We start from the raw sequence: 26,113 nt of genomic DNA on the forward strand, positions 1-26,113 counted from the left end.
GTGACCGCAGCGTTGTCTAAACAACCCAATCAAAAACTCTCCTTGTTTATAGGAGGTCACCTTTGTTCGCTTTCAAAGCCAATAACATTGTCTACACTCAGCGGTTTTTCTTATCTAATTGGCTGACAAGAAGAGAGGAGCACGCTTTAGTGGAGAGGGTTTCGATGGGGCCGAGCCAGCTCAGTGAAAATAGACAACCGCATGAAGAGGGTGGGGCCGGCATCTCCGATTGGTACGCTTCGGCTTATTTAGCTAGCGGTTGCTGGTCGAAAATCGCGGCGGCGTGAAACGGAAGGATAAGAATGCCGCTAAAACGAATCCTCAATAAGGAAGAGTTGACAGAGCGATGTCGTATGCATGGCGAAAGGGCTCGATACCGTTTTACTGTCACGCAAAAAGGTTTATCATGCGCAAATAAATACATGCTCACCGGCAGGGGCGAGTAGCGAGGCCCTGAGCGATCGACGGGCAGCCATCTTTGATTCCATTCGGAACGGGGCAGTCTGCGCTTATTCAGAAAATTTTTCAGTTTTGTTCGGCATATTAATGCATTTTTTTTCGCGTACACGTCACTTTGACGTGGTGAGTTTTCGCGGTTTTGTGACGTCGCGCGACAGACAGGCGAAGTGGGCGTAGCCAGAAAACATTGGACCAATGTCCAATGTGCTTAGCTTGCGGTGGCTAGTGCAAAATCGTGGCGGCGTACTATGGATTGAAAAATATATTGCTAGAACGAATTATTTTAAGTTGGCAGAGCGATGTCGTTTACGTGCCGAAATGGTAAAACAACGTTTTGCTGCCACCCAGAAATGTTCATTATACGTAGATAAATTCCAAGGTATATCTATGCATGGCAGCAACGCTCCCGTAGCAGCCCATATGTCCTGCAATGGCGGCTTGTGAAGGCACGGCAACGCCACCTCCATTTCCCGGGGCCAACTTGGTGGAAACAAATCAACGCTTGTCGTTCTGGGCTTGCTGAGCCAAGTGGTGTACTGCGCCATCTCGCATCAGATCGCATACACAGAGCACACAACAGTACTTTAGAGCCCTCATTCTATAACGTGGGCTTTACAACGGTGAGCCTTGAGAGTTTTGTATGAGTTCAGGGGAATGTATTCACCCAGATTTCGAACTAAGGGCAACATGCATGTGTCAACACATATATGTTATTTCGGTGTTCAGATAAAATCAACATTACATTTAAATAATTCACAAAAGCCATGCTTTAATTTTCACTAACACAGCATGGCTGCCACCTGTAGTTTTTCTCTGGTACTAAAGACATAGCTAAAACATACAATTTACAGAAAATACAGTGAAAAAATAAAGCTACGGATAAAATCTCATAAGGTTAATCTATACAGCGTGTCTAAACTACCATGCACCAAGATTTAAAAGTATACGAATGCCATGTAGCTGGACAAAAACAAAGTAATGCTATTTGCCATCGGTTGGGGGTACTCAGATTATTTTTTTCCAATCCGCCTAATTATTTAATAAACTTTTCGAATATTATAATTGCATGAAATGTGCCAATGAGAAAATTGTAGAGCAACACAAAAAACTCCCGATACTGCTTTCTGTTGCTTAATTTCGGCTACGTAAAAGTGTCTTCCCGAGCATGAAAGAAATTTGCGAATAAATGCAAAGCGCCATGAGCGGTCAGATGCGCGGCCATTTTGCGGGTATTGGCGGGCTTCTTTCATGCTCGGACAAACGCTTTTATGTAGCACACATTCAGCAATAGCAATTTTCAGAAGAATCAAATTGGGTTGGAGTGCATACGGCAGGCATTGCCAAATCCTAACTAGGAGCTTACCACTGTCGTTCAAAAGAAAAGTGTGCAATCGATGCATTCTACCGGGCCTGATATAGGGGGCAGAAATTTGGAGGTTAACAAACAAACTTCAGAACAAGTTAAAGACTGCAGAAAGAGCGAAGGAACGAAAAATGTTAGGCCTAACTTTAAGAGACAGAAAGAGAGCGGTGTGGATCAGAGAGCAAACGGGGATAGCCGATATTCTAATTGACATTAAGAGAAAAAGATGGAGCTGGGCAGGTCATGTAAAGCGTAGGATGCATAATCAGTGGACCATTAGAGTTACAGAATGGATTCCAAGAGAAGGGAAGCGCGGTCCAGAACGGCAGAAAACTAGGTCGGGTGATGAAGTTAAAAAATTTGCAGGCCAAGTTGGAATCAGATAGCGCAAGACATGGATAAGTGGAGGTCGCAGGGAGAGACCTTCGTCCTGCAGTGGACATAAATATGGGCTGATGATGATGATTATGGTGATGATGATGATTTAATTCGGCGGAATGCAAAAAAGTCTATGTATCTCCAAGCTACGGCAAACAACATTATCGTGGTTCCGTCCAGCTACGTGGTAATTGCATATTTTGAAATCTTGGTGCATGATAGTCGGGACACCCTGTATGTATTGCCATTCCTTTTTATGACTACGCATAAGAGAGTTTTGACCACATTACAGTGTTAAATACGGTAATACAATCCTGGCGTACCACAGCACGCATCGCCACGAAAGACATGTGGATGGAAGCAAACAAAATGTGGCTTCCCATTTTCATATGTTATTAACTATGTATCTACGTTTTCACATGTTTTCAAAGACTACAGCCCCCCCCCCCCCCCCCCCCCCACACACACACACACACTCGGAAAGTTGTCCGGCGGGCGCCCTGCTTCCTTTTATGCCTGTCACGTCGCCCATTAACAAAGGCACATATCCTTCGAACGTGCGGCTATTATGGACATCCACGTTTGAACGCCTGTCCGATGCCTGGAATCATACCCAGAAGCTCCACAGAAACTTTCTGTGGATCCAGAGCCCCTCTATTCACGGCTCGCGGAACTGCACTAGGTGCCTGATTCGCACCACGCGGAATGTGATTTTTGTGCAGTTTACAACTACGCCTGGTATTACATCAACATAATAATCAACGCCGAAATTATACGAGAGACGAGACCTGAGAGGTTCTTGGAAACGACCGAGAGGGCGTTTCCAAGAACCTCTCAGTTCCAAGGGCGTTTCCAAGAACCTCTCAGTTCCAAGAAGCTTGCAGTTTTAATGGTTTTATGCCCATAGGCGAGCTGACGCCGTTAAATCCAGTAAGCGCACACGCCAACTTAGTAGGCTTACGCAGCAGCGGTCGGCCTGACCCAATCTTCGAACAGTCGACCTCATCATGCCGATTGTCGATGTGGTCTACTGGTACGAAGGCTTTAAAATACAATCATACCAAATTTCAAAGTGAAGATGCTTGTTTTCTTCTATTCCTCGTAATACGTAAGTATCTCTGATCGAGTGTTAATGGCGAACGTTGCCTTGAACATATTTAATATGGCTTGAAAGTCTGCGAAAGCAGCCGATAACTAACTGCACCACGTGACATCGTCATTTATTAGGATGATGCGAAACCTCTGTGGCGTTTTGCCCCCTCCGCTAATGTTGTCGATATCATTGGTCAGGATACTTCAGCGGAGCACGACGGTACACTGATTCCTTCCTTCTTTGTAACATTGGTCATCTGATGGCAAGAGACACACGAACAATGCAGCGCCCGACTTCTGCAAACTACCAAACCCAACGAGTTTCTAAGTTTCGACGGGATGTGGCGTTTGATCGGACACCGTACGGACAACAAACTCGCGTAGATTGCGTGAGGTCTGAAGCAGAGCCGGCACCGGTGTACGGCCGTTCATTCGCTGGTCTATCACCCATAGCCGTGGCGTTTGCCTCGAACTCCGCCAATGGAGGCACAGCGATTGGCTAGCTCGTTTTTCTGACGTGAAGTAGGAGCTGTAATAGAATAAAGATATATGCACCGCGCCTGTTCTACTAAGCAGCGCTCATTACTAATACACTGCCGTGATTGCGAGCCGCAATGCGATGGCCTTTTGTCTTTCAGGCGCACACTCCACACTGACCGCCCCAACGAGATGGCTCACTTGGCTTACCATTAGCTTTTCGCACTCACGGCGTCGAGAAATGTTGAAATAAACGAAGCAGGGCAGAATCGTACAAACGTTAATAACGTGGGCAAAATTGGGAGGACGCTTAAGCTTCGCTTTTAAGAGTGGAACGCGATAGCATCAAAGATCCCCGACTGCTAGTCATGGTTCCCGACGACTGCAGCTTATGCAACCGTAATGGTTACTGGCAAACAGTGGCGGCGAACGCGATGCACATAGGCGAGCTTCCTGGTGGAAACGCGGCCTCTTATGTGGGCTGATGCCGGAGATATTGCACAAGCGTGCCAAAGAAATTGCTTCATTTTCAGGTTTCCGTATTTGTTTCGCACTTTTGATATTTCAGTCTGAAAATATTTAACATAAAAGGCATGCGCTAAGGGTGTTTTGTTTGATGACATATGTTTGCGGATTGTCATTCTCAAAATTCCGAGGAATAGCTTTAACAAGAATCCAAGACAAGGTATGAGCAACATTGTTGATAGAATGGTGTGGCATACCTAAACGTGGTTTGGGATGACTTTCTCGGCCGCGGGCACCAATGCCAACGCCGACGCCGGATTTTCTTCGACACGGGGCCCTGAACACTATCGCGTTTTAAAAGCACTCTACATCATGATCTGAAGCCGGATTACAAGTACCGTCGGCAGTTGCGGCCAGTGAGTAGGTCTGCAATATTGTTCCGCGGCGGTCATCGGGGCCACGTGTCAGTGGACGGTGCACCGTTGAGACCCGTTTGGCGCTCGCGATGGGTTGCTTTTATTGACAATGTTCGTCTAAAAGGAAAAGGCGCAGTGCACAGACGTTTGTTGTATACGTCCTGATGGGGATCTGAAGTATTTTGATTTCCACGCGTCATTTTGTTGTTATCGTTGTTTCCAGTACGCTCGCTTCTTCCTTCGGCGACCAATGCACTTGTTCTCAGTTCATGGCTGCTTGAAGCGTATTTAGTTTTCAACCCGCTGCCCTGCAGAGCCTGAACTGACAATGGTTTGTTACATCTGCAATGGCAGCGATTAGGATTTGGGAATCATGGTCGGCCTCACAAACAATGACGACGATCGTGATTCTTACCCCACCGACAAAGTGCAACACGTTCGCGACTAGCAGACGAATGCTGCGAATGGTAATTCAGAATGCGCGCCTCTCCAACTTAACGATTTTTGTAGCGAGAGCTACATAGGCCGTATTCTCGCCGTTTCGCTGTGGCCGGTGGCCGAACCGAGAGCTGCGCCGTTGCCTAGCAACCGTCGCAGCTGGCAGCGCCGCTCGACCCGCCATCTGGCATGACGTCAGAGCAGGAGCTGGTGAAACCGTGTTGCAGCAGCAGAGGAGGAGCCGGCGTTGCATCGTATATATAGAAGGGGCGGCTCGGTGGGATTCGTCGGCAGATATGAAAAGTTAGTCGGCGAGACTGAAAGAAGCCAGGCTTCGTCGTCGGAACGAAACCAAGAGGAGCGAGCCGAGGAGACGGAGGAAGAACGAGCCGCACGCCTCGCGAAGCGTCGTAAGTACGAAGCGGCCAGACGAGTGGATTCAGATGAGGATAGCACCCGAAACGTGTTCAAGTCACTGGACGACAACCCCTTATCCTCCTGCCTCACCGACCATCGGGCCGTCTTTGTGGCAATTGAGAAACAACAAGATGAAGACTTTCAAAATGAATGCCTTGCACTTTAAAAATGTTTAGTCTTTAATGTAACCTTAACTTAACGAGAGGTAACAGCCAAACCTAAACACTAAGACGTACGAAGCTAAATGATAAAGAGGTAACCGTAGAGAGAACCAAGCTAAACAATAAGATTAACCGTGGCTCTCGCTACGCACACCCAGGCATAACTGAGTTAAGCCACAGCCAACTTTTTAGCCGACGTGTTTACGTATCCCGTCAGTGGCAACCTCCGTTTCGTATAGTTTTGGTCGTGCGTTAGAAAGTGCCGCAACAATTCCTTATCATTAACGATGTTATCAGTAATTATTTGTCATATTGGATCATTCATGATTTCATTCCGTATTTATCAGATACAGACCAACTCAATGAAGCGTAAAAGTCACTTTTGCTGCCAATCGTCATTTCAGGGCATTCCTCTCGCAACGGCTTGCCTACTAGCTTAGTCGACAAGCGCCATTTCGTCGTAGTTAGTAACGAAAGTTGCAGTTTGTTGCCAAGTGCGAGATAGATTGATGATGATAATGCTATTTTCGCAGGCAACTAGCGCCCTTTAGTAAAGACTTGCATCACGCGGGTATGAGCGTGATGCTTAGTAAAACTTTCTCAAAATTTTCCTATTCCAAAGTGGAGGTGCTAGCTTACACGGGTAAATACTATTGATTGGCCACAAATGTACAGGTAAGTTGAGCCTTATGACAGCGCTAGTATCCAGTTACGCAGCTCGATAGCACATAGACGCTAAATAATACAGCTAGCTGGCGAACGCCAGCCATAATATCACGGCTTCTGGAGTTTGCGAAGCAGTAACATTGATAGAATGTAATGTGAAATACATTTAAGTCCTTAAGCCAAGCTAGTTCTCTCGTTTTCGTTTTTCAGTCTGCACATCCCATTCCTCATATCACGAGGTGAGACGCTGGGGACAGTCACCTTCACAATAGGCATGGGTGAGTTCCCTTCCTTAATTTATTTCAGCCTAACAGCACAGCTTAACGACGGCATCAATGCTTCATTCAAGTATGCTGAATGCATATCGACCATGTAGAGTGGGCCAGTTCATCTCATGTAGCAGCTCTCTTTCTTTTTTTTTGAGTGCCGAACACATCTCTTAGCACACGCATTGACGTCATTGTCAAATGCACTTCGTCGTAATACTGTAAAGACTTAACGTTAAACCTTCAGGATGGCAGTGCATCCTATATATTTGAATAACTGAGTGGACCTTGTGGACAACACTGCGTAGCTCAGAAGTACAGCTCCAAGCGTTCTGAAAGAGAGGGCCTGTGTGCATGAGCTGCTGGTGATTTATGAAGACAGCGTGATGTGGAAAAAAACAATCCTGCATGAAATAAAGATTGCTCGCGAAGTTAAAATGTTATACCGCATATTCATTTTACATAAATGTATATTTATTAATATAGGAATTGCAAATTTCAATTATTGCTATTTCAGAGTGATTCGTGTTATCAGCTAGCTCTCCTCGCCCTTTCGAAGTAATGCAGGTTGCTCACCGTCGCAGAAATCCAAAAGGGATCCCGTAGTTTGCGCGGCTGCAGGGAGAATGCAATATGTATTGCGCCGGAACAACTCTAGGCTGGTGGTCTGAATTTACTACTACACTACTACACTTCATTGTTAGAACTTATTCGCTGACATTATAATTTTCAAGTAACTATTGAGCGTTCCTTAATTTTGTAACAGGAGATAGCACTTTGTCGGATAAGCGATGCCCGCCATGCTCTGTTATCTACTAAAAAAAGGTGGACTGCAAAATATGACTAGGGATCTTATTGTAATCTTTTTGCTCTAAAGGAAGAAAGTTCGCAAGGTAGGTAAATTGTTCGCGATCATTCCTCTCATCTAAATATCACAGCTACAAGGAAACAGTGAGAAACAATACAGATAAACTTCGTACACGACAATGCTTTAGGAGATTCCTATACAAGAGAAAATGTATTCATAATTTGTTTAGCACATTCATTTAAACCATTGCCTGGAATTTATCACCTACCTCATGCGGGAACAGGGGACATTGAAGCACTTTGTGAGGTGTGTGCTTCTAGCATAACTTTCGAAACTCTACATTTGGGTAACAAGTAATGCACTCTGCTCTGCCTCTGTGACACTAGAACCTAACGCGTAGAAAGTGGCATTTGACGCCCTCGACATTTTTGCCGAAGCCAAGACAAGGAACACAAAACTAGATATGCTGACAAGCTGATTTTTTATGGAAACACACCTCAGACTTTACACGCGAAGTGAAACTTGCAAATCAGAGTTCAAAATCACGTTGAATTCAAAATCTACTAGTTAAAACAAATTACCAAACATGGACGCATCCAAATTTTCGTGGCATAGACGGAACAGTATGTAGTATGCCAGCACCAACCCTACAAACTCATCTCGATCCTAACAGCAAATTATAACCACCCATACGAATTTCTCGACAACGGCTCACATGAATGCGCTGTCTGAACAACAGGCTCATGCCTTAAACTTCGCCTGTGAATTTGTACGTGTGTTATAAAGATCGCTATTTTGAAACAACTATTTGGTCGTCACGATGTGAGAGTGCCTTATTTAGAGGTTGTAACAAATGTTAGCCTGCTAAAATGAGCAGCACTGTTTTCTTTTTTCTGAAATTACTTTATCCACGCGAAAGTGACTCGACATGTGGATGGTGTGCAACGGGTACTCCCTGTTTTCCAAAGCAATTTCGAGCACTGTTTGTTATCACCCAAGAAGTATCACTTATGTAAGGTCTCCAACTATGCATGTGAAATATGTGTGGTCTTTTGTGAAAAGCTTGTCTTATAAGTTACCGTACGTGGACTTCTCTGATGAGGTTGTGATCAGCTTTTCTAAACACTCCTATTTGCTAACGTTGTCTGCCCATTGTGTTTCCAGCTTAAAAATGCTCAATAAAATTATTTCTTTCTATCAGGGATCTTATAATAAGTGAATTTAGAAAGAAATAGTCAATCTTCTCGTCTTGACATCCTTGTATCAACACAAAAATTGGGTTGTTATAACGCCTGTCTAGTGCTGAATTTTAATTTAGCAGGCTGACTGATTAAGCTATCTGGCCATAAATTCAGTATTAGGCAAACGATTAACATGCGAACAAGGCCCAAGTGCAATATTCCGTTACTTGATTGCCACTGGAACTGTTTCTCTGGGGAAGGTTGAAACAGCTTGTATAAATTTGGCACACATAATCTTCAATATTCAGGCTTATTTAGAGATCAGATCGCGTAGTCGTAGCGTTTACCTCCTTGCCTGCCTTTGCGCTGACCACTCAATCAGTTATCCTGGGGGAGTTGTATGAAATATATACCATATAAAACTTGCAGTGTGGACCGGAAGCGTGGATGCTTGGGCGAGTTTGTGCAAGTTCGTACATCTTAGCTGCACAGCGCAAAAAAAAAAAAAAAGAAAACGTGGGCTCGAGAATTGGGTTTGCCGTGACCTAGTGCAGCACTGTTTCCTTTAAAGACAAAAATTCCTTTGTTGCGCTATATTTTGTTCTATTTTTGAATAGTGTGCCATGTGCGGGATTCCATGAAAAAGAGATTTTAGCAGGAAAACGAGAAAGAGGTCAAAGCATTGATCTTTCTTGTGCTTTGGTCATTATGCACACAATATAAAGATGTCGAGCGCAGAATCTTTCGTAGTCTAGACTGGTCTGCAGGACCGTGGAAGATTACCAATGTTACAGATCATATCTTTTTTAAATGCAAGCAGAGATAGAAGGTAGTGACCTTTAAATTCGCTTTACATATCTGGGCGTAGATAGATTAATTTGAGAAAAACTAAACTGCAGGTCACAATTTATAATACTCGAATATGCATTTAGGAAAGTTTAAAGATTGTCATTTCAAAATCTTACCTATTCAACATTTCTTACTTTTGCCCAAGCAATGTGAGGTAGAGGAGCACGTAGTCCTCATTGTGTTTTACAGTTTCCTTCCGCATTGGGATGATTTATATGAAGTGCTCTGTGCTGTATACATATGTAATAACCGCTGTAAATAGTGTTTGTGGCTTTGCTCTTTGGGTTCTGCGTAGGGGTGAATTTTTAATCATAAATAACCTTTACACATCTGTAACAATTGTATCCTAACATCGTACCTTATTGTATTGAAGCATGTGGCGCTGTCGTTACAATCGAAAAGTGTCAAGATGTTTATGAATGCAATGTTTCCGTTCTTGTTCGTAAGAGCTTTTGTCATTGCCCGGTGGCCTTATCTAATTATATGTTCAGTATGAGAATAGGCAACTATTTGGTATTACAAACAGTTCCATACAAAACCATTTTGCAAATACAGGCCCTACCTTGAACCTGTTGTATTTTATTGTATGACGTTGAATGTCAACTGCTTTTCAATAGTATTGTTCGGTGGCCAGGGAGGCAAACAGGGAATCCACAGCTCCGTGGACGTCGGTTACACTGCATTCCTCGCGTGGGATCTGCGGAAAATCTGCGACGCATCTTTAGAGAAGCACTTACTGAAATGGTTAACACTGTAGTAGTATTTCTGACTCATTACTCTTGTTTCGTATAAATAGCATACGTATGGATAATAAATTTTTTTCCTTTCAGATCCTACACCACTGGAAGGGATTGTCTATTTTACGGATTTTGAAAATTGTGTCGTGGTGAGCGCCGAATACTATACAATAGACCGTAAGTACATTATAGGGCTGGGGAAATAGTACCAGTTTTCCTATGGGGATATATGCCCCAGCTGTTGCGTTTACAGCCCTTCGTGTGCGTAAGAAAAGCCTATCCGATTCCAATGCTGTAAAGATATGGGTCTCTTCTCTTTGCCGAAAATTGATGCTCAAGACCATCTCATAATCTCAACATTCCAACCAATTTGAACGCTCAGCAGCGAATGCTGCAGTCAGCTTGGTATCCAAATTGTATCGTGGTGACACTTGCAGAGACACTTAAAAAGTGAAAACAAGGTCACGTGACAATGTAATGCAATAAACAAAGCGGGATAGTAGGCTAAAAGTGGTGCATTACATAAATGAGGTTTCAAAAGAGCTTACGAAAGCGGGGACCGCACACAACGCAGGGGTTGTGTCATGAGCACCTACAGTAAATTTGCTCGGCTCAGCGCACACTAAGCTGGAGTAAAAACAGCGCAAGGATTTCCTGTGAAGCACCAAATCTTTTATTATGTGGGCAGGTGGGTGCGGGGGGGGGGGGGGGGGGGGGGCGCGGAGCGAGTTTATGTGGTTTATATATTTGCTGATGTCGGAAGTGCTATGTAGGGCCGAGCGGGAGAAACGTGAAACCGGGTCCAACAACGGTAAACGTCACTATAAAACGAGTGGTTTGAGCATCTTGCAGTCACTGCGAAACCTACAATTGCGTATCGTTGTCTGTAGTAATTAGGATGTTAGGAAGAATCAGGCAGTGAATTATTGCGAGTGAATTATTTGAAGCTTTAGTCAACAGCCAGATGACCATTATTGCGTTAGTGGCACATCTGATGACTTAAGGGGGTGCGATAATGAGTTTGACGAAAAGTTGATCCGACACGTTCTTCACCTTTCATAAAGATCCCGCTGAGTTTTGTTCGTTACCGCAGTAGCGTTTCTTGTAGAGGTTCGCCGGGGACTTCTGTGGCACGGATGAAAAGTACGTTATCTCCAGGGTTAGTGGAGATTCGGCCTTCCCTCTTCAGGCCGACCAGGTCGCGGTTTCTAAGCCGTTTGACCCCTTGTGGGGGAACGTTCGAAAAATCACCCTAACGGAGGCGAAACTTTCGTTGCCGCGAGGAAGGAGGCCATTTGCATATTGAGTGATTCTATTTGTTTAGGGGAGGAAGACGAAGTGTTTCTTCTGTGGAACGCATCTCGCCCGTCTCTGTGTTTTTCTGGACTTCTAACTGCAATTGTGGGGTCTACCGCCCCGCATATCGCGGTGATGGACGGACAAGCTCACGGGGCCCCGCCTAGTTCCGGTTCACCGACGGGCATCGCTTCGAGGAAGCGAGGCAACACGTCTAGTGAGAGCGAAGACACCGAGCTGTACTCCGCCTCAGGTGACGAGTCCTCGGAAGACAACTTTCAACCTGTCTTGCACCGCAAGGCCAAACGAAGGATCATGAACGCGTCTTCGGCGTCAAGTTCGACCACCGTGAAAAATGCGCCTCAACGATGGCCTCATTCCATCCTGTTCGTGCCGCAGAACACAACCGACAATCTGCGCGTGCTCAACAGGTAAGCACTTTCCTTGTATCTAGAAAATACCGTGCCGAATGAGATTAAAGATGTCAGGCTGAATACAAGGAAAAACATTATGGCGGTTGATGTGAAGAACTCGAGTGCGCTGAACACATTGCAGCATATAACGCAACTGGGCAACATCAACGTCCGATCCATCGTGCCCGCTGATGGTGCCACTGTAACAGGAGTCATTTATGACATCGACAACGAAATTTCCAATGCAGACCTGCCAATTCTCATAAAACCGGTAAGCGAAAACAACGTCATTGTGTACGTGGGCCGCCTCGGCAACACACGTTGTGTCAGAATAACATTCAAAGGCGACTGTCTTCCCTCGTACGTGAAGGTAGGCCACTTTCGCCACCCGGTTCGACCATATGTTCCGAGGCCTATGCAGTGTTTCAACTGCCAGAAGATGGGCCATGTGAAGGGCGTTTGCAGAAATTCCGCAATATGCCCTCGATGCGCAGAACCCTACCCAGAAGACAAGTGCAGCGCAACTACTTTGAAGTGCTCAAACTGTCAGGGTGCTCACAGTGCTTCTTCCAAAGACTGTCCACAGATTAAGAAAGATATTTCTATTCTTAGACAAATGGTGAGAGACAGCTCAACCCACAAAGAGGCCGCTGAAAAAGTCCGACGAAGACGACGCCACCGTCGAAGGTCCTCACGACGGACAACGTCAATTTTTAAAGATACGTCGACCGTTCATAGAACACAGCCAGCTGCTGCTCTGAGCGCGACAAACGCCGAGGTTGGAAGAGAGAAAACTGGGAGATCTCTCTATACAAATGAATGGCCACCTCTTACGCCTACACGACCTGTAGCAGAGCCACAGAAGAAGCCACCTCCAGTACAGCAAGGTGCTGCATCGGATGACTTGCAGAATACAGATAAGCAAGTGGTCGCTCTTCTGCGACCCCTAATGAGTGCCATTCGCGTGTTATTGAACAACATGCAGACACCGTCAGCCAGAAGTGCACTTCAAGTACTGGACGCTCGGAGTCCGGTGCTGGCAGCCCTTGAGTAGACCATGGCTCAACAGCTACTGCCTTTCAGGGATGAGGTCCGAAAAGCAACAATTTTTCAGTGGAATGCCCGGGGACTCAGATCGCGCATTGCTGATTTTCGTCGGTTCGTTTACGCCCATATGTTTCCGATCATTGTCATCTGCGAACCGAACTTATCCCGCACAATCAGGCTCTCTGGACATGAATCATTCATGTTATCTACTACTGGTGAAAACAGCAAGGTTATGGTGTTTATTCGTCGCAATCTCACTTACATTCTCCAGCCTGTGGCTCCTCATGACGACAATCAATATATATGTCTAACAGTGAAAAAGAAGAAACTTACCATCACCGTTGTGGGCGCTGACCTGTCTCCATCAAGTCGATTTGATCAAACAAGACTACGCGACATCCTATCATCAACTCCTGATCCGTGGGTCATCATTGGGGATTTCAACGCTCATCACACACTGTGGGGCAGTACGAAGATCAACGCGAAAGGCAGACATTTGGTATCCGTCGCTCATGACAATGAACTTTTGTTGTTAAATGACGGCAGTCCTACGTTCTTACGTGGCTCCACGTACAGCAGCTGTCTAGACTTGGCGTTTGTCTCACGAAGCCTCGTCAGACGTGCTGGGTGGTTTGCAGATATAGAAACACATGGGAGTGACCACATTCCCACATAGTAAAAATAAGCGGATTATCTCCTTCCAAGATACGCGATACCATCCAAAGAGTGGACTGGACCAAATTTCAGTCTCTCATGGAAGAGCACTGTCAAGACAACATTTCACATCGTTTGGAAGAGACTATCAAGAGCGCAGTAGAAGATACTATGTGCACTCTCACATGCTTTTCGAAGCTAACGGAATTTGATATAGAATTAGAACGACTTCGAGCAATTCGTCGACGTGCTGAACGAAGGTACCGCCGCACGCATGCAATGGATGATTTACGGACCGCCAGACGCATCCAAAAGAAGATGCAGCGCCGGTTAGCTAAGCTGGAATCACAACGCTGGGCTGCGTTTTGTGAGTCTCTAGACCCTCGCAAGCCTTTATCGCAATTGTGGAGGACGGTACGAGGTCTCCGGACACTGCCCGGGCAGCGGTTTCCATTCAAGGCCCTAGCCCTTTCACAACAGCGACCGGATATTAACGTGGCAGAAGAGTTCTGCGCCAGATTATCCGGCCAACTCGCTTCTCCCAACAATTTTCCGCCTTCGAGTAGCTCTCCACCACCGCGAGATCAACGCATGGATCTACCTTTTTCAATCCATGAACTTAAGGCAGCACTAGCTTTGTGTGGACGCACATCGGCTCCAGGACCTGATGGCATTTCTTACAGAGCCCCACGTCATCTGGGTGAGCGCGCAAGCATTGTTCTCCTAGAGCTCTACAATGAATCTTGGCGAGATGGCACGCTCCCGATAAGCTGGAAGACCAGTCGCCTGGTTCCACGACTGAAGCCTGACGAATCGCCTTTGGAGCTCTCAGCGTATCGCCCGATCGCTTTGGCTAGTTGTGTGGGCAAAGTAATGGAGAGAATGATCCTAGGACGCCTGGAGTGGTACCTAGAGTACCACAACATTTACCCAGAGGCTATGACGGGCTTTCGCCGTGGTCGATCATCGATAGATAACGTCGTCGACCTAGTCACCTACGTTCAGCACGAAAAATGCCGAAAGCGTCTTCAAAAAAATTAAATTATGGGGTTTTACGTGCCAAAACCAGTTCTGATTATGAGGCACGCCGTAGTGGGGGACTCCGGAAATTTGGACCACCTGGGGTTCTTTAACGTGCACCTAAATCTAAGTACACGGGTGTTTTCGCATTTCGCCCCCATCGAAATGCAGCCGCCGTGGCCGGGATTCGATCCCGCGACCTTGTGCTCAGCAGCCCAACACCATAGCCACTGAGCAACCACGGCGGGTAGCCGAAAGCGTCTTCGCGCTTCCTTGTTTCTCGACGTGAAAGGGGCATATGACAACATTACACATGAAGCCATACTTACTGCTCTCGAAGAGGTAGGTGTGGGCGGCCGGATGTTTCAATGGATACGCGACTACCTCTCCATGCGATCCTTTTTCGTGAACACTGAGGACGGCCACACCTCTCTACATTACAGCTACCGCGGCGTCCCCCAGGGCGGTGTCCTCAGCCCTGTGCTGTTTAATCTGACTCTCCTTTCTCTCCTTGAGCACCTGCCAAGCACAGTTCAGCTATCAATGTATGCGGATGACATCTGCGTTTGGACGTCTGCAGTAACACGCCTACAACTGCGTGCGAGGATCCAGAAAGCCGCATCTCAGAGTGCTATTTACCTCCGGAATCGAGGTCTGGAAATATCGTCTGAGAAATGCGCACTTGTGGCATTTACACGGAAGCCCATGGCGAACTACAGCGTATTGATAAATGGCCAAAGAATACCCTACATTCGATCTTACAAGTTTCTAGGCGTTATAATTGACAGAGACATGTCATGGAGCCATCATGTTTCATACATGAAGAAGCGGTTAACAGGCATCTGTCACCTGTTTAAGTTCTTCACTGGAAAGACATGGGGAATGTCCACAAGTGCTATGCTGCAGCTATACAATGTGCTGTTTCTTGGCTTCCTGCGGTACACCTTGCCAGCCTTAACTAACGTCAACAAAATGAGTCTGCGCACCATACAAAGTGTTCAAGCACAAGCGCTCCGCATTTGCCTAGGCCTGCCTCGGAGTGCATCCACAGTGGCGACTATAGCAATTGCTGGAGACCACCTCGCCAAGACTCACATTGAGGTTGAAGCATTAAGGACACATATACGACATCTTGCCCGGACTCCCCACCACCACCTGGCATCTCTGCCAGCGGACAGACAACGTACCTCTTTCTGCCAAACAATAGCCACGCATGGTGAATCATTACCAACTTGCTTCACTCCTGCCGCAAGACCTTCGATTCCTCCGTGGTGCCTTACCCAGCCAAATATCAACCTGACAATACCTGGCATCCAGAAAAAAGCAGAGCTGTCATCACCAGCCCTTAAACAGCTCGCCTTACTCCTGTTGTACGAGAAGTACCAAGACTCTGCCCATATATACACCGACGGCTCCGTCCTGCCGAACAGCTCTACCGCGGCAGTGGTGATACCAACGATGGGCACAACTATTAAATTCAAGACGTCTCACGTCACAACATCTACGGCAGCAGAGCTCGCAGCACTTTGTGCCGCTCTGAAGTTCATTAGTGACCAAGTGACACAGAAATGGACAATTTTCTCCGACTCAAAGGCGGCTCTGCAGTCTCTACTATCACCTTTACGCCGCGGTCCACACGAGCAGCTGGTCTTTGAGATTGCCGAGGCAATACACAATCTGACTGAGATAGGGCAAGAAATAACTTTTCAGTGGCTTCCAAGTCACTGTGGAATTATCGGCAATGAACGGGCCGATCAAGCTGCCCGCACAGCTCATAAAGAAGATCACAAACGACCCATTCCACTTTCTAGGACTGACGCTGCACGGAAGCTCCGCGTGCTCGCTCGCCAACGCACAAGATCACAATGGCATGAATCGCACTTCATGCATGCTCGCTTATACTCTCTGGACCCAACCCTAAGCCTTAGTACCATCAAGGCTTCGCCGAGGAGACGCAACACTTTTGTGCAGATTATGGTTGGGCGTTGCGTTTACCAACGCCTATGCGTTCCGCATAGGAATGGTCGACAGCGCAGCCTGTGACCACTGCGGCAATGAAGAATCAATTGTACATATATTGTGCGACTGCCCGCAGTACAGTGCGCAAAGACATTCTCTTACCAACGCGTTCAACCAATTGGACGACCGGCCTCTGTCAGAAGAAAAAATTCTTCACCACAGACTGGACCGAACGTTACCGAAGAAGGCCGTGCAGGCGATTCTGCGCTTCTTGCGAGCCACCGGCCTATCTGACCGACTGTGATTCGAACGCTCTTCCGGTGCAACGAAACAATCTCACACCTTCTTTGTGAGTGCCCTCGTTTTAACCCGCAGAGAGCAGCTCTCTCAGCCACGATAGGTCAACTGGACAAACGCTTAATAACGCTAATCAACATCCTTGTAAACTGGCCTACACGAACAACAGCGCGAGCCACCTTGAAGGCACTGCTGCGTTATTTAAAAGACACCGAACTCAGTGACAAATTGTGACTCTACACTGTGTGACGTAGGATGGGACGTTGACACTTTTCAACACGAGAACGCCTTCGCAGGCTGCGTGAAAATGCCCACAGAAACAGTTGTGTTTTGTGTGTGTGTGTGTGTGTGTGTGTGTGTGTGTGTGTGTGTGTGTGTGTGTGTGTGTGTGTGTGTGTGTGTGTGTGTGTGTGTGTGTGTGTGTGTGTGTGTGTGTGTGTGTGTGTGTGTGTGTGTGTGTGTGTGTGATTTTTGTAGCGTTAGCTACACTGGCCTAGCCAAGCCCGTCTCGCGCGGCACTTCAAGAGCCGTGCTGCGCATGCGCAAGGATCACTGATGTCGCACGGCTTGCGCACCGGAGCCACCGGAGCCGGCACCTCTCGCGCACTCCGCCGCCGCCGCGCGCGACTCACCGCCGCCGGTCTGCGCATTCCAGAGGAGTGACGTCGTAGCCGTGGTAGACGCACTGGCGCCGGCGCGCGCTCGCTGTGCAGTCGCCGTCTGACACTGCGCTGGAGCCGCTGCGCTTCTGACTGGCGTTTGCCAGTGTGGTATAGCCATGGAGAAGGAGAGCGCAAATGCTGCTCAACAGCGCAGAAGAACGGAGAAGCTTGACTCATCGGATCCCGAAGTAGTTGCCTGGCAATTAGCGGTTGAGCGTAGGAGGAATGAACAGAAGAAGGCTATATACATGTGCCACATAATACGTATACCGCGTGTGTGTCATTGGAGCAGCAGTAAGCATGACAATCAAGCTAATCCTTGACAATCTAGACACCCAGGAAAGCTAAGAATAATCAGCTGAACCTTTGCTAACGCTACGTATATCCTGGCATAGCCGAGCTAAGCCACTGCAACTTTTTTTTCTTTCCTTTTTTTCCCCTTTTTTGTACTTATTTTTTCTCTCTCTCTCCTGTCGAATCCCTTTACCCCTCCCCTGGTACAGGGTAGCCAACCGGAGATAATGTCTGGTTAACCTCCCTGTCTTTCCTTTACCTTCTTTCTCTCTCTCTCTCACTATTTGTTTAGAATGATGAGACAGGTGAAAATGACCGCGTTAGATAAACACTGCAAAAACATGTAAGTACTGCACAGTTGCCTAATACTTGCCAACCAATAAATTCCCATTGAACTATATTGCCTCCCACAGCAATAAATAATGTTTGTGAGCGTTCACCCTGTGGACGTCGATGTACTGTCGGTAAGTCGGCAGATTCTGCTTCACGATATACACATTCGTAGACACTTTATTCAATGAAAATACAAAGTGGTATTCGTGTCCGCGGAAGCGTAAATCGCTTGTGCGTGGGACACGGCAGTCGCTGCCGGCAGGGACCAGCGTGGCATGGGCGGGCGGGTCATGGGCGGACTAGGAGCGAACATCAGGGTAGGCTTGGCACAGTCTGGTCCCGGACAACCAACAGAAGGCCCAGGGTTGGAATTCATCCAGGTCCAAGTGCAGCGAACCGTGGTGGGCTGAGGAATCCCCAGGCAGATGGAATAGGCAGGCAGGAGTTGGGTTTCGGGACAAGAACCATGAGAGCTCTTGCGGCCTGGAACACCTCGCTTCCGTGCTGTTCCACGAGCTTCTCTCAGAACTTCTTTTTTTCTTTTCCTGATTCTTCGCGTGATATTTTGCTATTGACCTAATTAGTTTTTACGTCATTTCCGGTCTTCTATTTCTTTTTCTTCTGCTCGCCAGATGCCAGCATCGTTGCCTCTTTGTTTTCTTTATCGTCATCGCGTAATTTCGTCGACGCACCTGCACATCAATGCATGATCATATTCACTTTACTATACACTGAAAAATACGCAAATTGTAGCGCAATGACAATACGTCACTCCACAGAAGTAAGCGAACTAGATCAGTCATTTTGATTTCTGTTAGTAGGATTTTGCTGCCTTCTAGTTGACCAAAAGAAATGATGGAAGTTATGCCAGCCAGGCATTTCTGAGGCGAGATTTTAAACCTTGCTTTTGGATGCTTAAGATCTCCTACTTCAGGGCATCTGGATGTTCTTTTCAGATAGTTGTGGCGACAGGAGCATCTTCTATGTAGAGCACTGCGTTTGGGAAGCCCTGAAGTAGCCGCCTCTTCAAGTGCGTGAACGCTGCTGATGAACGATAAAACCTGAGAAATGACGTCTTGTTGACGTTCTTCGTATTGCTTCAGCATAATAATATGAAACAGCGTTGTTGCGTGTCCAAAGTACAACCAATAGTCGTGGTCGCTTTTCTTCCCAATAAGCTGAAATGGCACTTGCCAATGCATAAGTAGCTTGTTTTAACTCGTTGGGAATAATATGAAAGCACGTTCACCAACTTTGAGCGGTCGTGTCTTGGTACTTTGGTCGCAATATTTATTTTGCGCGTTTGGCACTCGGGACATGTTTCCTTGCGCCAGCTTAAAAGTCTGTTTCAGACGTTCTCTCAGATCAAGCACATATCCGTGCGCGGTCTTGACATCTTTATTTAGGGGGTCCCCAGTCCACAGTTCCTTGAAAATATTTAGGGGTCCTCGGACATATCGGCCGTATATCAGCTCAAAAGCACAGAAGCCCATGCTGGCCTCTGCACTTATCCATGTGTAAATAAAAGTGATGTAGGAAAGTGGTCCCATGACTTCGGTTGCTCTAGGCAGAAGTTGCGCATCATCTACTTCAAAGTGCTATTGAACCGTCTCTATCAGACCTTTGCACATTAGGTGATAAGGCGTCGAACTTAAGTGCCTATTAATGAGTAAACCATTCATCTCCTTCTATAATTCTGACGTTAAGCATGAGGCGTGGTCGCAAAGAATTTTCCGTGGAAATCCTATCCGCAAAAACATTTTAAACAGCGGATCTGCTACTGTTTCTGGATTTATTGCGGGCAGAGCAACAGGATCAGGACACCATGTGGCGAGATCCGCGAAGGTGAGAATGTAGTGATTACTTTTTGTTGAAACAGGTGTGAGAGGTCCAATAATATCCACAGGCCACTCGTTCGATTGGCGCATCGATAAGAGGCATTCAGTCCAAGAGGTGCTTTGCGAACTTTGCCTTTAGAACATGTCCTCTGACAGCTGTGGCACGACTTTTCGTCGACGCACGACGCAGCTCCACGGACACCACGCACAACATGGCACCCCTTCACGGGAAGTGAATGGTGTTGTAGACTTTTGCTACGCCTTATATCACCTAAGCAGCATAGCTAGGACGTTATCATAGTGGTCTTCTTGAGCTTTGTTTTTGATATCAAGGAATGTATGCTTAACCTATCGTCATGCAAGGAGCCTTTAATGTCACTTTAATGAAATGAAATCACTATCTGCCACCGCTATGGCAAAACAGGGTGTAATACACCGCGCAATGACGTACGGAGATGGCCCCATGATTCCATTGCAAAAAAATGGTATCTTTTGAGCCATGACGCCAGCAGAGGGCACCCGATTGTCATTCCTTTTATTGGAGTTGCTTCAGACAGCATGGGGCAGCATATATGCTTCCATCGCTGGACCATCAACTCTGTGAATTGTAGAGTCTGTTTTACCACAACAGTGGTTTTTCTCGAGGTCTCCGAAGATGAAGCAAGCAAACTAGTCCACCATTCCTTGCAAAGTGTCAACACTGGACAGCGCGTATAACACGTGGATGTAATAGCCATATATACTAACGCTACAGATGCTCCGGTACTGGCTGATTGTTCTACGAACTTACGCAACAACATAACAAACGCTATTTAACCGCAACAATATATACACCATCATGCTCACATTATTTCATAAACAGCACTATTGATTTCATTGGCTCTTTCGCCATTTCGGTACTCAGCCTATCTCCGATTTGACCACTTGCTCACGCACCACCGAGTTGCGGGGCGTGTTCGTCACCGAACATAAACTAGCTCTTTGAGATGCACAGGTTGTCACACCATGCGAGACGTTCGCGGCGTCTGAAGATTTAGCTGCTGTGGTCGGCGATTAAGCTGTGTGCCGCTTTGGCCGCTGCTTGGGCTGACGGTTCCAGCCGCGTTTGTCGCCGAAGTTAGCTGCGCGTGTTTGTCGAGGTGGGTTGAAATGCACTCTTCTTAGATGGGTAACATACAACTAAATGCCATGTAGTTGTAAGCATATTCTTGACTGTTTTCATTGTTGATATGGCACACAGCGGCTATGATCAAATAGTCCTAAATAATTTTATACTACTACTTACAGTAGGTGTTGCACATGGGCAGGTCATGAACTGTTTCCTCACCTCTTCGATCCCAAAATACATTTATTTCTGATTGAGCGCCAGTTCAAATAAAGAGCAAGGTAAAGGCATATCTTCCACGAACATGGGTTTAATGACACATGTGCTGCTGCACAGTATTATTATTGACAGCAGAAGATAAGAAGGCGGATTTGCGGACAGAATTTACTGTCTTACACGTTGTAAAGTTGCTGAGTGCACTAAAATATTGTATTCTGACAATGCTATACAGTAAGCAATTATAAAACCCGGGAATTATATTAGGAGCAGGTAAGAATACGACAACCGTTGCAAAGATACCTACAATTTGCAGCTTAAATGTTACCCGATATCTACCATTCTTTCATACGAGCTACGCAACTCTTACTCGCGGATGGCTACGTCTGACCTCCGATCAACGCTGACATGCGTAACTGAGCTGTATCCGTGCTTTTCTGAATTGCCAAAATCCCAAAGTGACGTGTCACGCAGAGCCTCCGACTCGGCGTTTCCTGCCATCCGGCCAACGCTTTAACCACGTGCACATCGACATGGTTGGACCACTTCCTTCGTCACGTGCTTTCAGCTATCTGCTAGCGATCGAGGACAGTTTTACGCGTTGGTCTGAAGTCATGCCCATAACAAACATCACTGCCGAATCTGTTGCCCAAGCCTCCTTCTCCACCTGGGTGTCGCGCTTCGGTTGTCCGGGGAGTGTCACAACTGATCGCAGGCAGCAGTTTGAATCCACCACATTTACGTCTCTCGCTCATCTTCTCTGCACAACTCACTGCCGAACGACGGTTGGCCAACTTTTGCCAGCGGCATAGTCGACCGGCTGCGTCGCCAACTGAAGCCTGCCCTAGCGGCACGCCTTGAACACAAACACTGTGGCCACCAAAGATGCATGGTACTACTGGGTCTGCAAGCGGTCTAACACAATGAACTAGGCTACTCGGCCACCAACCTCGATTTAGGTGTTGCGTTGCGGTTTCGCAGATACTTCTTTTTTCTCTAAGGACGCACCATCCCAGCCTCAACACTACCTCCGGCACCTGCAGGACTTCGACGAGTTTCTACGCCCTGTCCGTCCTCACATATCAGACTACAACATCTTTGTTCATCCTGATCTCACGTCTTCCACTCATGCCTTTCTCCGGCTGGATGCTAAGGTGCCTTCGAGGCGTGCCCGCGCAAGGTCGTTTCGCGTTGTTTCACTAACTGCCAAGTCAAGTACGATTCTTTAGAATGGTCGCGAGGTGGTCGTCAGTCTGGAACGAGTAAAACCGGCCTACCTAGACGCGTCATCACAGCTTACATGTGGACATCAATGTCACGCTAGGCACCTCCCGATGTACCGTCGACTGCACATCGGCTAGCCGCCGTCTACATTTCTACGTCCCGTCCAGGCAGAGGGCGCTGTGGCGTGCTCTTCAGATTGGTTAAGAAGGCTTCCAAAATTTACAAGCATAAAACGATGACGATAGAGATGCGCGGTTCGTGGCTTGCGTACGAGCAAGACATGGCTGGCAGATAGGGTTCGTATAGCGAATGAGTAAGACGTCTAGACCTGCTATGCCATCCAGAAAAATGTACGCACATAATCACCGAACCACTTTTTTACAGCCCACTTCAGTCTAGCTTGAAGTTATGTACGTTAATAGTATTTCAGATGCCTGATTCAGCAGAATATGGCGGCCTCTTCTTTAAGTGTAAGGAACCTTTAGAGATGGAGATTAAAAGGAAAGCGAGAAAGACGTCGAAAAATTTAATAGGTTTGGTACTTCACATTATTGACTGGGAATATAAGCATCGAAAAGTGCTAAAGAAGAGACTACTCAAGCGTACAGCGTGAAATCAGCGTCTATAAGGGCTCCCAATTTGAGTGCTTATCAAAATGTAATTGAAGTCCACAAAACGGGTTATGTCGTCTTTATATTCGACATTTCTTATTCTCTTGAACTGTCTTGCTAGAGAGAAGAAAAGTTATTTAGGATGTAAGAAAATGCACTGGAGTTGGTCGTATATGCACAAAGAGAAAAAAATTATATTCAGGACTGATTGCCAAATCGTAACGTAAGTACACTGCTGCAACGAAACAAGAACCACTAAAAGCAAAGACGCAGGCATAACACAATATATTGTATTTGTAATGAAGAAGTAGAGCGCACGGACAAGGCTACTGAACATGCCTATTCGATGCCAGCAGTGCAGCCACTGAGCAAGCCGGATCACCAGTGCTTGGCCCGAGTGTCAGCCGCTGGGGCTTCCAGCTGCTCCTACTCTATGTCGCTTGACTGCCAGCTTACGCTTGACACTACCTGCGCAACGGTTGAATACACCCCTTTAAGTATTAGACAAAAGTATAATTGAAAGAAATAGCTGTATGGAAATACTTTTAACGAGGACATTATCCTCAGGCTGTAGAACGAACAGAAAAAGTAAGTAGAAGAAACGTCAAATAACAGCTACATGTACCGTTATAACCTAAATTTGACGGTATTGCTTTCAAGGACAGTTAATTCTGCTACAGGTTTTCATTTAAAAACATTCGGCTAGGCTATTTTTTATGAAAACGCGGCAGCGCCGTGAAGGCGGTATTGTTGGCAGGGATACAGAAAGCCTACAAAAACGTAAGAGCTATGCGCAGACAAAATAACATGTTTCCTAGTAGGAAATCAAAACATAATATCAGGCTAATCATACTATTTGCAATGCCACGGCTATTTTAGGGACACATTCTAAAGAATTTACGCCATCCCTGTCACTGTGATGTTCCAGACAAAATGAGTGAAATATTATATCGCGCCCCATGGAGCCGTATGCTGTCGGTGCGAGGAAAAGCGTGAGAGAGGGAACGGGTGACTTGAGAAGGATGGTGGCTTATGCTCGCTCAGTGTTCGGTCAGGGAGTGGCCGGGGATGAAAGGAGGAAGGTGGATGCATTAGTCCGGCCGCACGCCTCATCTCAGAAACAATTTGCGGCTGGGACTTCGTGTGTACTGTGTTCCCGTGCTCAGTGTTAGAAGTAATCTCATGTTTCGAAGAGGCATTGAGGCTAGAAGCAGCACGAAGCGCAATGTCACTGCAGTCGCCACTCTTCATCACGCCAGCGTTCTTACGGTGATTATCCGGGCTCGTCGAGTGAGATCTGTTCATATTTGCCTCAGTGTGCATAACAGCCTGCTTACTAACTTTGGTAGCGAGCGAATCTTTACTGCAATTTATACGGCCGATGAAACCACTAATCTTACTTTGTATAGCTGTCTAATAATTTGATGTCGCATATCCATGCTTCAACTTTTGGTCAGAACAGCCTCTTTTTTATTTATTTATTCAGCGATGACGATGGACCAGGTCTATCAATATATGCGTTGTGAAAATGTGCATATACACGTATGCGAGACAGCAAATGATGAGCGCTTTCTGTCGTTATGATTGTGTCCTCGCGTAAAAGAATACATAACCTAACGAGTGCGCAACAAGCGATCGAAGGAAACAGAATAGCTTGAGAGGCAGCATGATGGTAGTACGGATTGAATAAAAGGCTTGCTTGTCTAATGCTAGGAACTGTAGAATGTACACTTGAGCAGGCTATGTAATGCATAAAGCGGATTATAGGCTGCCTGTTAGAGCTGCAGTATTGTTGCCAAGAAACGCGAATCGTGGTTGAGCATTCGGTGGCGCACTGAGCAACTTGAAGAGGATAGCGTGGAGTGATGTGGCGTAAAATAGAGCGACTTCGAATACTATGGGGAAAAACGCATTTCTATTGGGGCGAAATGCAAAAACACCTAAGTACTTAGTGTATGTTAATGAACCACAGGTGGTGCAAATTATTCTGCAGTCCCCCACTACGGCGTGCCTCATAATCAAATCGTGGATTGAGGGACGCAAAACTCCATAATTTAATTCACTCTGGAAAGGTGATCGAACTAAACCGAGCATAAAGAGGCCCCCGGCAGTAACTATGCTGAACCGCAATTGTTAAAGGCCGTGAAGAGTCCGTCTTGTTATCAGCACATAAACGAATATAGGCTGCTCCCACAAAATACCATATTTGAGTGACTGCATTTACTAACTACAAACAATGCGTCTATATTTATTTCCTGCACAACTTTCTCTTCTTTTTGTCTTTAAAGAGTGCATACTCTGGACACGGAGAGAATTGAAGGACAATGTGCCGCAAGACTGCATCGACCACTTTGTGGACACATGCGGGGTGATCGTGCCTCAGCACAGCCGGGACTTGTGCCCCGATGGAGAGGGCGACTACTAGATTCAGCATTGGAGCCTCGTCATTAGACCATGTCTCAGAATTCCTGTGGAATGAAAAAGGAGCATTATGAAATAAGGGTAATTTTACGTTGCCATACCATATGACGAGAGGTTGCGCTCAAACTTATTTCCTGCTCTTCAGTCGCGCTAATAAAGGCATATGAAAGCACTCCAGAGAACGCAGCATGACCCTTCAGCTCACTTATTTGCCCTGTGCATCTACCACAAATTTTACTACTAATACCAGCTGCCATAACATTTGACCGCTTTTGTTGTTCTCAACTTCGGCCGACTCTTTGGCAAGGTCTTGATTAATCCTTCGTGGGCTGACCCGCTAGCCCCGCTAACATTTAGATATTACATAGAAAAAGCGCTATTACTTCGTATATTCTGGAGTGAGTTCAAAGGTTCTCTACATTCATGTAATAATTATCGAAAGCAAGAATTCATTTGGTTCGGAAACATTGCGCAGCAAAGCCCATTGAAAGCTGTGGTTAAGATTCCCTGACAAATACGAGGCACATTTGTTTGGGGGTAGGTTCCACTT

The 26,113-nt window shown here is 46.4% G+C and overlaps 1 protein-coding gene across 1 annotated transcript in view; it reads left to right on the forward strand.

Moving 5' to 3' along the window:
- LOC125947337 (uncharacterized) overlaps positions 1-25,750 on the forward strand; it is a 58,973-nt gene extending 33,223 nt beyond the window's left edge. The window contains exons 4-5 of the mRNA XM_049671817.1: positions 10,267-10,350; positions 25,431-25,750. Coding sequence (XP_049527774.1) covers positions 10,267-10,350; positions 25,431-25,567 — 221 coding nt within the window. The 3' untranslated portion in view covers positions 25,568-25,750. The remainder of the gene's footprint in view (positions 1-10,266; positions 10,351-25,430) is intronic.
- The last annotated feature ends 363 nt before the right edge of the window (positions 25,751-26,113 follow it).

Source organism: Dermacentor silvarum, chromosome 8 (genome assembly GCF_013339745.2).
Source record: "Dermacentor silvarum isolate Dsil-2018 chromosome 8, BIME_Dsil_1.4, whole genome shotgun sequence".
Taxonomy (NCBI): Eukaryota; Metazoa; Arthropoda; class Arachnida; order Ixodida; family Ixodidae; genus Dermacentor; species Dermacentor silvarum.